The sequence below is a fragment of the Chinchilla lanigera genome, unplaced genomic scaffold, assembly GCF_000276665.1.
Source record: "Chinchilla lanigera isolate Chin_1 unplaced genomic scaffold, ChiLan1.0 scaffold00167, whole genome shotgun sequence".
In the NCBI taxonomy this organism is placed as follows: domain Eukaryota; kingdom Metazoa; phylum Chordata; class Mammalia; order Rodentia; family Chinchillidae; genus Chinchilla; species Chinchilla lanigera.
The window spans coordinates 1,159,114-1,172,941 of NW_004955568.1; the positions used below are offsets into that span (position 1 = coordinate 1,159,114).

General features: G+C 36.5%; 1 protein-coding gene across 2 annotated transcripts in view; it reads right to left on the minus strand.

Annotated features, from left to right (window-relative positions):
- The window catches only part of Chd1l (chromodomain helicase DNA binding protein 1-like), a 56,583-nt gene that overhangs the window by 26,520 nt on the left and 16,235 nt on the right, over positions 1-13,828 (minus strand). For both annotated transcript variants that reach the window (XM_005413466.2, XM_005413468.2), the window contains 4 exons: positions 11,447-11,609; positions 8,800-8,955; positions 8,046-8,138; positions 2,391-2,487 (listed from right to left, as the gene is read on the minus strand). In XM_005413466.2, coding sequence (XP_005413523.1) covers positions 2,391-2,487; positions 8,046-8,138; positions 8,800-8,955; positions 11,447-11,609 — 509 coding nt within the window. The remainder of the gene's footprint in view (positions 1-2,390; positions 2,488-8,045; positions 8,139-8,799; positions 8,956-11,446; positions 11,610-13,828) is intronic.

Genomic DNA, 13,828 nt, shown 5'->3' on the forward strand with positions numbered 1-13,828 from the left:
TACTTTGTAGCCCAGGCTGGTCTCAAACTGTCAGCGTTCCTCCTTCCTCAGCCTCTCAAGAGCTGGGACTATAGGCATGCGCCACTACGCCCAACAGGGCAGAACTCTTAAAGACATAGGTGTAGGTAAAAACTTTATGAACAAATCCCTAATCACATAGGAAATATCACAAAGAATCACCAACTAGGATCTCATTTTATTAAATAAACAGCTTTTGCAAAGCAAAAGAAAGCACCAACAGAGTGAAGAGACAACCCATAAAGTGGGAAAAAAAATTTTGCCAGTTGTGCCTCAGAAAAAGGACTAACATCTAGGATATATAAAGAACTAAAAAAATCAGACACCCCCAAATTTAAAGACCCAATCCAAAAATGGGATTCTAAAATGAATAGACATTTTTCAGATGCAGAAGTACAAATGACAAATAAATATATGAAAAAATGTTCAACACCACTGATCATTCAAAAGATGCAAATCAAAACAACACTAAGATTCCATCTCACTCCACAATAATTGGCTATAAGCAAGAAATCAACCAATAACAAATGCTGGCTGTGGAGGAAAACATTTCTCCACTGTTGGTGGGAAGATAGACTGGTGCAACTACTGTGGAAATCAGTGTGAAGATTCCTCAAAAAACCAGGATTAGATGTTGCATTTGACCCAGCTACTCGCCTTCTAGGTATCTTCTTGAAAGAATTAAAAGCATCATACCACAACAATATATGCACACCCATATTTATTTGCAGCATAGTTTGTACTAGCTAACTCTTGGAAACAGCCCAAATGCCCATCAACTGATAAATGAATAGATAAGATGTGGATTTTTTCACAATGGAGTACTACTCTGCCATAAAGGATAAATTTGAAACATTTCTAGCTAAATAGATGCACCTTGACCCCACACTCTTAGGCGAAATAAATCAGACACACATGTCCAAATATTTCATGGTTTCCCTAGTGTGAGAAACCAAAAGTATAAATAAGGACCAAAATGTACAATAAATATTGTGAAACAGGAAGAAAATGTTCAGATGAGAAGGGGAACTAAGAAGTGGGGAGGAGGAGAGGAAGGAAAGGAAAAGGAAGAAAAGAGAATATAAGGAAAAATGGAAACAGGCCTGGCATGGGGGCACACACCTGTAATCCCAGCCCCTGGCAGGCTGAGTCGGGACTGTTACAAGTTCAAGGCCAGCCTGGGCTACATAGTGAGTTCAGCACCACCCTGAACTACATAACAAGACCCTATATGTCAAAAAAACAAACCAACAAAAAGAAAACAAAGCTTTTATAAAATAAAGAGAAGAGGGGTTAAAGGGAGGGGAGGGAAAGGGGAAAAAAAGAAAAATCAAGATATATCGTGTACAGGTACAAATTCCATATGATGAATCCTATTATTATGTACATCTGAAATGTGCCAGTAAAATATAAAAAAATAAAATGAATGCACCGCAAGACCATAATCTTAAGTGAAAGAAATCAGACACACAAGTTTAAATATCACATTGTTCCTCTTGTATGAGAAACCCAAAAGGTAAATAAGGAGCATAATGGAGGACAGACACTGGAAAGCAGAGAAAAACATATTCAAATGGGAAGGGGAACAAAGGAGGCGGGGGAGGAAGAGAAAAGGGCAAAACAAGAATAGCAAGAAAAAATTAGGAAAAAAACCTTTTGCAAATGGGGAAGGGAAAAAAGGTTGAAGGGAGGGAAGGAGAATGGGAGAAAAAAGAAGACTCAAGATAAATTCCCTATGATGAATGTGACCAATATATATGACAAATATGTACTCATAAAAAATACGAAGTTAAAAAAAAATTAAATGGAGACATCCACCTAACAAGTAAACAGGAATCTATACTACTCCTCCCTGAAGTGGGTTAAACAAAGCCATTTTATTTAAGAACAATGACCTCAGAGGAAAGAAAGGCTACTCTTTGAAAGATCAATCAGGTGATCTCCAACTTCAAAAGGTTCTGGCTCCACACCTGGGAGATTAATCAATATAAACGCAACCTGAGACCCTATTTAGGACAGCTACCATTTTGATGCTTACCCACTTTCATGCTTTAGGTGTATTTCTCTTTTTCTTGGTGAAAATCTATCATCTTGCAATAAACTCTACCTATACCATGACCTACATGTCTTGTCAGAACTCCTTCACTGAAGACACAAACCATGCATGGGGGTATACGCCTGTAATCCCAACACTTGGGAGGCTGAGGCAGAAAGAATGCAATGAATTTGAAGCCAGCCTGGGATACCAGAGTGAGCCTGGGCTACACAGCAAAACCCTGTCTCAAAAAAAATAAATAAATAAAAAGGCACAAAGAATTAAGGTGGGCTGCCAGTTCCTCATGTTATTAGGATCTTGCCGTAACATTACCTACCTAGAATGAAGGAATGCCAAGAGCTTATCCAGTAGGTGAAGCTTCCCACTTGCTTCAATCAGATGATCTCCAACTTCAAAAGGTTCTGGCTCCACACCTGGGAGAGAAAGAACCCACTCACAATAATATGCCCCAACAAGGAAGTCGCCATCAGAAAGGCCAGTGCCTAGGTTACAGCAAGAGAGCCCAAGCTCCTTTTAATGCAGAATATGCCCAGTCTCATCATGTGTTGGCATTTTATAACTATTTCTTTGCATGATAGTCTCAGTGCTGCCTAACACCCATAACACAGTTCAGTATACTCGAAGGCCTAACAGACATTTATCTAAGGAACAAACCCACTCTTCAGGAAACTGAGGCATAGGATAATGCTAAAAGTCAAGAAGATCCAAAATTGAAATCTTCAGGATCTCTAGAAAGTCGAAGATAGATTATGTGGAATGTGAAAGGGATCTGAGGCTACGGAGAGTAGGGAGGAAAGGAGAAATAAAAAAATGAAGATATGATACATGTTTGTACCACTTCCCCATGGGTGTATTTATTATTTATCACAAACATAAAGGGAGAAGCAACCAGGACACAGGCTTAGATGCATATACTAGTAATTCCTAGGCAGCCAGGTTTACTTCAAAATCTACATGTTCCTAATGCCCCATTTCCCTTAAAAGAAAAAAATTTCAAATGTGCATCTAATTAAGATTCAATGTAGCCAGGCATGGTAGCACACACCTGTAATCCCAGAACTCAGGAGGCTGAGGCAGGAAGATCACCCCAAGTTCAAGGCCGGCCTGGGGTACACAGTTCAAAGCCAGCCTGAACTACATACCATGACCCTGTCTCAAAAAAGAAAAAGAAAAGATCCAGCGCAATTTTTAGGGATTAAAGATGGTACAGTTCTTTAGGGATTAAAGATGGTACAGTAAAAGCCAGCCACAAAACACTGACTCTCATACCTGAAACTGAGACTCCTAGAAAACAACTTAACTAAGAGAAAAAGATGTAGAGTTCCAGTAATTTAAAAAGAGGGAATAAGCAAAGTAGAAATCACAGAGAAACTAGAGAAACTGAAGATAATGCCAAGAAAAGGATAAAGCAGCCTAGAATGCTAACCTCAACTTCCAGGGAGAAGGAAGTCCTGTTTTCCCAAAGACTAGGTAAATCCAGAGATGGTCTGGTACCCAGGGATAAATAACAGACTAGACTGGCAGCTCTAAATCCAAGGAAAGTTCATGGTTATTGTAAGCCTCAAATATGGTGGAAGGTGGGGTTACTCTGAAAGTAAATTCTTCTGCATGGTAGGTCAGAGTTGGAAAAGAAATTCACTGCAACATCTGCCATATTTGGGAGAGATATGATCAAGGGCCATTTAGGGAACGTGTTTACAGTTGAAGACTGAACTACTATTCCAGGAATCAGAAGTCACAGACAACTACACTTCAGGCTCTCTGGGTCACACTACTGCAGTGACTGGGGGTGACACAGCCACAGCCAGTCCCAGAGAAGGGGCAGGCTAGACATAGACCCCTGAGGAGTTTAAGCAGCCACAAGCTTGGGTTGTGAAGGACACAGAAGTCCCACCTTCTGTGGTGAGAAGCCACACCATGAACAAATGGGTTTAACAGATATCTACAGTGTACTATTTCACAACAACAAAAGACATTTTTCTCACCAGCACATGAAAATTTTTCCAAAATAGTCCATTATCTTGGGCTATAAAGCATGCTTAAATAAATACAAAAGAATTAAAATAATCCTCTCTATAGTATTGAATCATAGCAGAATGAAGACAGAAATCAACAGAAAAAGAAGTGACAGAAACTATGCAAACACAGGAGACTGAATAAGTCATTGTTGAATAAACAGTGGGTTACAGAAGAAATCTGGGAATAAAAATTTCCTAAAATCATACCAAAACATATGGGACAAAATGAAAGCTCTTCTATGAGGGAAGGTTATAGCTGTGAATACACACATTAAAAGAATAGAGAGATCCCAAATAAATAATCTAATGATATATCTCAAGGTCCTAGAAAAACATGAACAATCCAAACCCAAAACTAACAGAAGGAAACAAATTATAAAGATCATAGTGGAAATTATTGAAATTGATAGTAAAAAAAATACAAGAATCAGAGTTGGTTGTCTGAAAGAATAAGACCGATAAACTTTCAGCCAAATTACCCAAAAATGCAAAGAAAAAACCCCATATCAGTGCAATTACAAATGAAAAAGGCAAAAATCACAACTGACACCACCAAAATACAGAGGATTATAAGAAACTATCACAAAAAACTATAGTCCAATGAAGTAAAGAAATGAAAAAATTCCTGCAAATATATAAATTACCAAAATTAAAACAAGAAGATATTACAACTATCAACAGACTAATAACAAGAAATGAAATAGAGGCAGCAATAAAAACTACCAACAAAAGACAACCCAGGGCCCATGGGTTCACCAGAGAATTCTATTAAAACTTCAGGAAACATATAACACCAATACTCCTCAAACTCTTCCAGGAAATCAAAAGGAAAGAAGTACTGCCAAACTCATTCCTGGAAACCAGCACTACCCTAACACTGAAGCCATTTAACACAAAAAAGAAAACTACAGGCCAATATCCTTAATAAACACAGAGGTAAAAATCCTCAACAAGATATTGCCAAACACAATGCAACATATCATCCTAGGAATGCAAGTATGGTTCAACATATGTAAATCAGTAAATGTATCACATAAATGAAAGGACAGACAAAAAGCACATGATCATTTCAGTGGAGGAAGAAAAAGCATTTGACAAAACCCAACATTTATTCATGATAAAAAAAAAAAAAAACACTTTCTTGAAAATAGGTTTAGAGGGACTTTATCTCAAACTGATAAAGCCATTTATAACAAATCCATTACCAACATTATAGTAAATGGGAAAAAACTGACAGCATCCTCACTAAAATCAGGAACAAGATAAGGGTGTCCACTCTTATCACATCTGTTCAACAGAGGGCTCAAAACGAGCTAAGCAATCAGGCTAGAGAAATAAATAAAAGGGATACATATAAAAAGGATCACATGATCCTTCACACAGAAGACAAAAAGATCCTTTCACCAAAAAGACACTTGAAACTAATAAATTCAGCAAGGTGGCATGATTCCATCATGAAAGAAATTTTTAAAAAACCCAATTCACATGGGCTTAAAAATAAATGTAAATATCTAGGAATTAATCTAACCAAGGAAGTGAGAAACCTCTACAATAAAAACTATAGTACTCTGAAGAAAAGATCTAAGAGGACAGCAGAAAATGAAAAGATATCCTCTGTTCTTTGATAGGCAGAATGAAGATTGTCAAAATGGCCATACTGCCAACAGCCATACACAGAATTAATGCAATGCCAATCAAAATACCTATAGCAATCTTCACAGAACTTTATATGGAACCAGAAGAAATCCAGAATAACAAAAGCAATCCTGGGCTACAAGAGCAAAGCAGGAGGGATCACGATCCTTGATGGCAAGTTGTACGATAAAGTTATAATAATAAAAATTAGCGTGCTACTGCCACAAAAAGACATGTGAATCAATGCAACAGGACTGAAGAAGATGCAGAAACAACTTCAGGTTTTTCTACTAGCTATTCCTCAGGGGACTAAAATATAGAATACATAAGAACTCAAAAAAAAAAGACCCTCAAAAATAAAAGACCTAATCAAAAAATGGGATGTTGAAATAAAGAGATACTTCTCAAAAGTAGATGTACAAATGGCCAATAATTACTATATTTGAAAAAATGTTCAGTATTTTTGATCATTAGAGAAATGCAAATCAAAACAACATTGAGATTCTATCTTATTCCAGAAACAATGGGCATCATCAAGAAATCACACATCTGTAATTTTAGCCCTTGGGAGGCTGAGGCAGGAGGTCTGCCATGAGTGTGAGGCGAGCATAGTGAGTCCAAGGCCAACCTGAACTACATAGAACAACTTGTCTCAAAAAATAAAACAAAGTAAAACAAACAAAAAAGAAATTTAAAAAAACAACAAATGCTGGCAGAGTTGTGAGGTAAAAAGAACTCTACATTATTGGTGGGAATACAAATTAATACAACCACTATGGAAATCAGTATGGAGATTCATCAAAAAAATAAAAACAGAAATTCCATTTGATGAAGCTGTACTGCTTACAGGTATCGTCCCCAAATAGTTAAAGACATCATATAACAGTAATAGATGCATACTCATGATTATAGCAGCACAAATCACAATAGGTAAATCTTAGAAGCAGCCTCTTTGTCCAATGGGTAAAAAATATGTATTTTATATATATTACATATATATATACACACACACACACACACACATACACACACACACACCCTAGAGTACTACTCAGCCATAAAAAGCATAAATTTGAGTCATTTGTAGGCAAATAGATTCACTTTGAGACCATAATACTAAGTGAAATAAATCAGACACAGAAGGTTAAACTGCAGTTTCTCTTATATGAACAACCTAGTATATTAATAATTAAAAAGCAAAATAAAAGATGACAGGAAACAGGAAGACAGACAATGTGGAGATGAGAAGGGGCTCTGGGCATGGGTGGGAGACAGGACAGGGGGAAGGAGAAGTAAAAAAGATCAAGATGTGATAGGTATACATACCAATTCCACACCATTAATGTGTGTATCATATATTGCAAACATATACTAATAAAAAAGAAAGAAAAATAAACTAAGCTTAATGTTCAAAGCTAGTTTACTCTACCAAAAAAAAAGATTCTGTGCTATTTTCAAACAATTCACAGCACTCCTGACAAAGACACCATTCAAGGGCCAAAGTAAACATTCTGCATTAATCCTATTCTAAGGCCTCCATGCCAGAGGTCCTGGGCTACTAAATAGAGTGTACTAAAAGCCCCCTGACAAAACAAAAATGAAAACACTAGACATCAAATTTGTAGGAGACAATTAAACCAATACTCACAGGGAAATTTATAGAAGTTGGTAAGATGAAGGGGAAGCAGCAAAGGATATTGAGAAGGAACGGATATGGACCAGAAGAGAAGTCAAGAGAAAGTGCTATCCTGGCACCTGAGTGAAGGAAGTGTTTCCAGGAAGAAGTGATCAACTATGCCAAAGGCTTCTGAGAGGTTAACTGAAATGAAGCAGAAACTGAGAACTACTGGTTGAGCATCACAGAGTCATGAGTGAGCTAGCATAGTGGTGATGAGTGGGTTCAAGACGAGGGGAAACATAATCATGAAGATAGGCTCAGGTAAATCCACCTTATGACCTATTCTGTAAAACCATTAGCTTTGATCTCTAAAGCTGCCAATATTCTAAAAACTGTCAATATCCTAAAAGATATAAAAGACAAAAAACAAGTTAAAGAATATTTCTAGCTTACAGGGGAATAAAGAGATGTGACAAATTCTATGACTTATTCTGGATTAAAAAAAGAAAAAGACCTAAGAACATTAGGGTGGCCTTTGAAGAAATCTGACTATGAACCGCATATTGGATTACATTAATATACAGAGAATAAGAATAAAGTATACAGTAAATACAGGTAAGTCTTTTGAAGAATTTTGCTATGATTTTGCCCACAGAAGTATAAATGAAAAATAATGTGGAAAAAGAGGGCACTATCTCACCATCAAACAAATATGGGTGATCCACACATTTTCGAAGCTGGGACAAAATGTTCTGAAGTTTAACATTCTTTGCCATCTCATTTTCAAATGCATCTGAAATTTTTTAAAGAAAAAGAAAAATGGACTGTCAAACCAAAAAAAAAAAAATTTCCATGAATAAACTTACTTCACAGAATATCCCTCACACCTCTACTCACTTCCCAAACTGCAATGAACTTCATTTAGAATTCACAGCACAATCATATGAAATTTTCTTAGCCATCGCTTTGTTTTGAAAAGGAAATCTCAACTATAAATTGAACTGAGAAGTAATTTGATATTCTTTTTGTAAAATTTCCCTCTTTAACTGTTATGGAGTCAAAGGATTGGACAAACTGAAACAAAACAAGCCATAAAAGTGAAAATCAGATGATTCCACTCCTGTCTCTCCCCTCCCACTCCCAACCCCTCCCAGTAAATCTGATTCAATAGTTACAATCTATTAAGCATTTGACAGGGTGGGAAGATAAAGAGCATGTTGGGAATATTTGCAAGTATTTTAATTTACAGGCAATAAGGAAAACTGAGTGAGAGGAAACAGATTTTTCACTACTGCAACGCCTATCTAAGTTACAAGAAACAGACTCTACTAGGTCTCACTGCAGCGGACCTGAGTGTCATTCAGAATACAAAATGTGGATGATTATAAAATACCTCTCTGCATGAAAAATCATATCCTCATTTACTTTCTAAATGGACAAGTGCCCTCTATTACCTAAGTCTTTCATCAAAATAGCCTTATAGTATTTTTTCTGCAACGCTGACATGCCATGGTATATCACTACTTCAGTCTTCTTGGGAAGCTCTGCAGCTACTTCAGCTTTCACTCGCCTCAACAGAAATGGCTGCAAGAGTCTGTGCAGTTCACTTGCTGTATAAGAAGAAGAAATCCAAGAGTGAGGACAAAAGTAGGACCAAGGCATCAACTACTAGAGAATATACAGCAATCTATTTTTATTTCTCTAATTCTGCATCCTATGTCATATAGAAATTTTTCATAGTACAGATGCTCCTGGATGGATTATGTCTCTATAAACCAATCAGAGTTGAAAATCTAAGCTGAAATGCATTTAATATACCTAATTCACCTAACATCATAGATTACACTGCTTAAAACATACTTGGAACACTTATACTAATATATAGTAGGGCAAAATAATTTAACACGAAGCGCATTTTACTAAAAAGTACTGAATGTTTCATATAATTTATTGAGTACCTGTATCCAAGCAACGCCAGCAACACAGAACACTGTACACTATCAGTTATTTACCCTCATGGTCACCTGGCTGACTGGAGACCTATGACTCACAATTGCCACCCAGCAAATCCAGAGTATTTTACCCATATCTAGCCTGGGAAAAGATCAAAATTCATGCTTTTGTATGGCTGACTAGTATCCTCTTGCCGATACATACCATATTTTCTTTATTCATTTGCTGATGGATATTTAGATTAGCACCCTTTTCTGGCTATTGTAAAAAGTAGTGCAATAAACATGAGAATGCAGATGTCTCTTTGACATGCTGATTTCATTTCTTCTTATATATTTCAGTGGTGGGATTGCTGGATTATATGGGAGTTACATTTTTAGTTTTTTGAGGCATCTCCATCCTGCTTTCTATTATGACTGTATTAATTCACATTACTACGAACATGATTGTACTAATTTACATTTCCACCAGGAATGTAGTGGAGCTTCTGTTTCTCCATATCCTCTCCAGCATTTATTTTTTGTCGTTTTGGTAATAGCCATTCTCACTAGGATTAAGTAGTAACCCATCACAGTTTTATTTTTAATTTCCCTAATGATTTATGATGTTGAGAATATATAATAATGCATTATATATCTCAAAGTAATTACAGGATTTTGAATGTACTCACTAAAAAGAAATGATAAGTTTATGTGATAAATATGATAATTACCTGAGGTGATCATCACCCTACACATATGCAAATCAAAACATATTGTACCTCACAAGTATGTACAAATATTTTGTGTCAATAAAAATTCAAAATTTAAAGTACAGCTTCTACTGACTGGGAATTACAAACCGAACCACCATAGGGTGAAGACCATTGGTATTTCTTCCTTCTCTAGTTCCTTCCAACTCCCTCTGACATTGTTACTGGCTCTTACCCCAAGAACCAAGACCACTCACAGAATTTATTCTTACTAATTATCTCATTTGCATTAACCTGTTTTATTTCTAGGGTGTTTCTGCATTAAACTTATTAGTGGCTTAACAGATTAGAAATGCAGAGCAAGCAAGTAATATGTCACTGTTTTAATAACAGAGCTCAGTGAGGCTCGAGGAAATTAAGCAACATTACCCAAGTGGAATGTAAATGTTGCCAGCAATCAATTTGGTTCTTTTGACTTCAAATACCCTGTTCTTTTACCAAGTATCCTGAACTTCAAAAACTAATCTGATTAAACCTATACTATATGTTGGAATGCCACATACAAAAAATAAAAGTACAGGTAACTAGTTAAATTTGAATTTCAGATAAACAATGAGTAGTTTTGGAATATATGGCAACTTTACCTGGCAACTCTAAACATGGGAGTACTAAGAGCAGATTCCTTAGGCAATCCTTACTGTATGGTAAGGGGATTTTTGTTGTGAAACAACCTTCCAAATTATACTTATCCAACACACACATAATCACCAGTTCATATGCATGCCATTTGTTTAGAATAATCATCCTAAGATAATATCATAGGGATATTCACGTAATTCAACAAGGCAGAGGGGAAAAGGTACTAAAGAGGGCTGAGGATGTGGCTCAGTGGTAGAGTGCTGGCCTTGCATGCAGAAGGCCCTGGGTTCAATCCCTAGCATGGCCAAAAAGAAAAAGAAAAAAAAAGAAAGCTGCTAGCTACATGGATGGTAAGGTTTCTATCCTTCTCCTTCATTTACCATCCATCTCATACTTCTGGTTTTAGTGCAGTGCTCAAAAGAAACATTAGTAATGCAGAATGTGGAATAGCAGGTTGGGATTATAGCACCCACTTTCTTATATACCTTGGGAAGCAGCAAGGAAAATTAACGAAGTTTTATAGATATTACAAGTGGAGGGGTGTACAAACCAGCAGTAATTTTCTATTTCTTTCAAAAATAAACCAAATCAGCTGTGGTGTAGAATCATGTAGTAATTACTGAGTAATTCTTTCATGGATAGCACACAATAACAGACAACATGAAGGACCCAAGACCTTCCTTATATCTGTGGCTCTTCTCTTCCCAGAGGGTGTCTTTGGTTATCAGCTCTCTCTCTTTTCTATCTCTAACTGCTATGCACCAGCGAAGTTTCTGTGCCAAGACCTCTTGGAGAAGATTTGTAGAAAAGGAACTTGCCTGATTTAGATTCTTTCTCAATATCCTGATAACGCTGAACAAAATCTTCTACCTGCTCCTTGCAAAAGAGATCAGGCTCCACAAAACTGAGGAGAGAGTAGAGTTCTTGGAGGCTGTTCTGTATGGGAGTTCCAGTCAACAGGAGACTGAAGACCACTGAGAACTCAAATACATAAATAAACAGAAGTTATAATGTGTGGAAAGCAAGACTGAGTCACCCATCCTAACCTTCACTCATACAAAGAGCAACATGATTTAATGGAATGACCAAGGCACAGGAAATCAGAAGGCGCAGCTCAAGTACACCCTGATGTATGAATACCTCTGTAGTTTCAACTTGAAGAGGGTAATAATCCTGTGAAGAAGACACTGTTATATGGATGTAATCATATAAGAGGCTCTGGGTTTGATTCTCAGCACTGAAATGAGAAAGAGATGGGGGAGGAAAGAGGAGAGAGAGAAAAGAAAGGAAGAGGGGAGGGAGGGAAGGAGGGAAGGAAGGGACGGAGGCAGGAAGAAAGTTTGTAAACTTTGATGTATTACGTGAGTATTCAATATGGTTACTGTTATTCAATCTATGTGGAGATTCAAAGTACTGGTAAGTGTTATGACCTATGTAGGGGAGATGCTGAAGCATCTGAGACACTGTACATACTCATGGAGGCTGAGAAGCCAAAACTATAGCATCAAAGCTGAGAGTCCTTCTACTACAAGCAAGAAATATGGTCTATACCACAAGAATGTCCTTTTGTAAAACATTATGGTGCATCAGATACAAGACAACAAGACTTCTGAAGGTTTCTGGACACTCTGCTATATATCCCAAAATGAAAAGGAATTCTTTAAACTTTCAGAAACAGATGAAAACATCAAGAATAGAGACTAATGAAGTAAAAGGTTAGGAAAAACAGTAAAAGCAGGTATTAGGTCAGGCAAGGTCAACCTCTAAACTGACAGTAACAAGAACTTATCCTATCAGAATAATACAGCAAAGTGGGAAAGCCATATCTTGTATGATTTTAATTACAAAAATATGATTATACTGATTTTAAATATATATGCTTTTAATCATAAAAATATATAAGGATGTTTGCATATATATACTATATATATACTGTATTTTGATACTTAAAATAGTAAATATTTTGATTTTTAAAATATATATGCATACACAGTGGTACCTTTGTTGATAAACTTAATTTGATTATGATTTGGGGGAAGATGGTCACATTTGTGTTTGTGTAGGAAAGATGGCTGCAGTTGTGTTTGTCATCCAACATAGAGTTTGTGAATGAAAGCAAAAGTCTGTTGAATGCTTTTGTTTGAGAACCAAATTTTTTGCAAACAGGAGCATTTGTGATCTGAGGCATCACTGTATGTTTTAGTGCATACATGCACAGCAAGGGATATGGCAGCACAGACACATATACCAAATTATTAACACACTCATGGTAGGGCCCAATTCATATGTCTTGCTGCTGGGTTGAACCACCAGTGGTACATGCATGACTGTTCCATCAGACAGCTTTTTAGTACTTTTATTAGTAAAAAGACCAATAAAAGTGATTAAATCTGTTTACACCACCGGTCATACATATACCACAAGTGGTTCAAGCTGGTAGAAATGTGTCAATGTAAGAGTAGGATTACTGGTATATGTTCATTTTCTTCTTGTGTTTGTTTATTTTATTTTGGGGATGGTCCTAAGAAGATACTGACTTTGTAGTAAGAAAAGTCATCAATGAAACAAAATAATCACTTACATCTAATTTAATAATATTTTTGCAATCTCCCTTTTTGTGTCTTTCTAAAATGTTTATTCAAGCTCTACGCATCCTTGCCTACTCTGCTTGTTGAGCATTGTTCTCCAAGTACTTTAATGATGGGAACAGGTAAAAGTCAAAATGTTTCCAACAACCAATTCACACTTTTATAATATGTGCTCAAACAAAGAGATGAAGTGATCAAAGAATATGAGGTCACAATGATAACCAAGGTCTCTGGTCACTACAATCCTATAATATAAATTAACTTTGCTGTTTCTAAGTTGTGTCCCAAATCAAAACTTATAGTTGGGTAAAACAGAGCCAAAACACATAACTGGGTAAAAAAGTTTAGTATTTAGCAAACTTTTTAAAAGTTGACATTTAGAAAGATAGAAACTAGGAATAGGGGGCTGGGGATTTAGCTCAGCGGCAAAAGCGCCTGCCTGGCAAGCGCAAGGTCGTGAGTTCGGTTCCCAGTACCGGAGAAAAACCAAAAAAAAAAAAAAAAGACAGTTTGTGACAAGAGATTTATAAATGACATAAAACTTAAACATTCAAAGAGAAATGTTATGCGTACAAGGATTAATGAGAGTAACTTGCAGAAAGAAGAAAAACA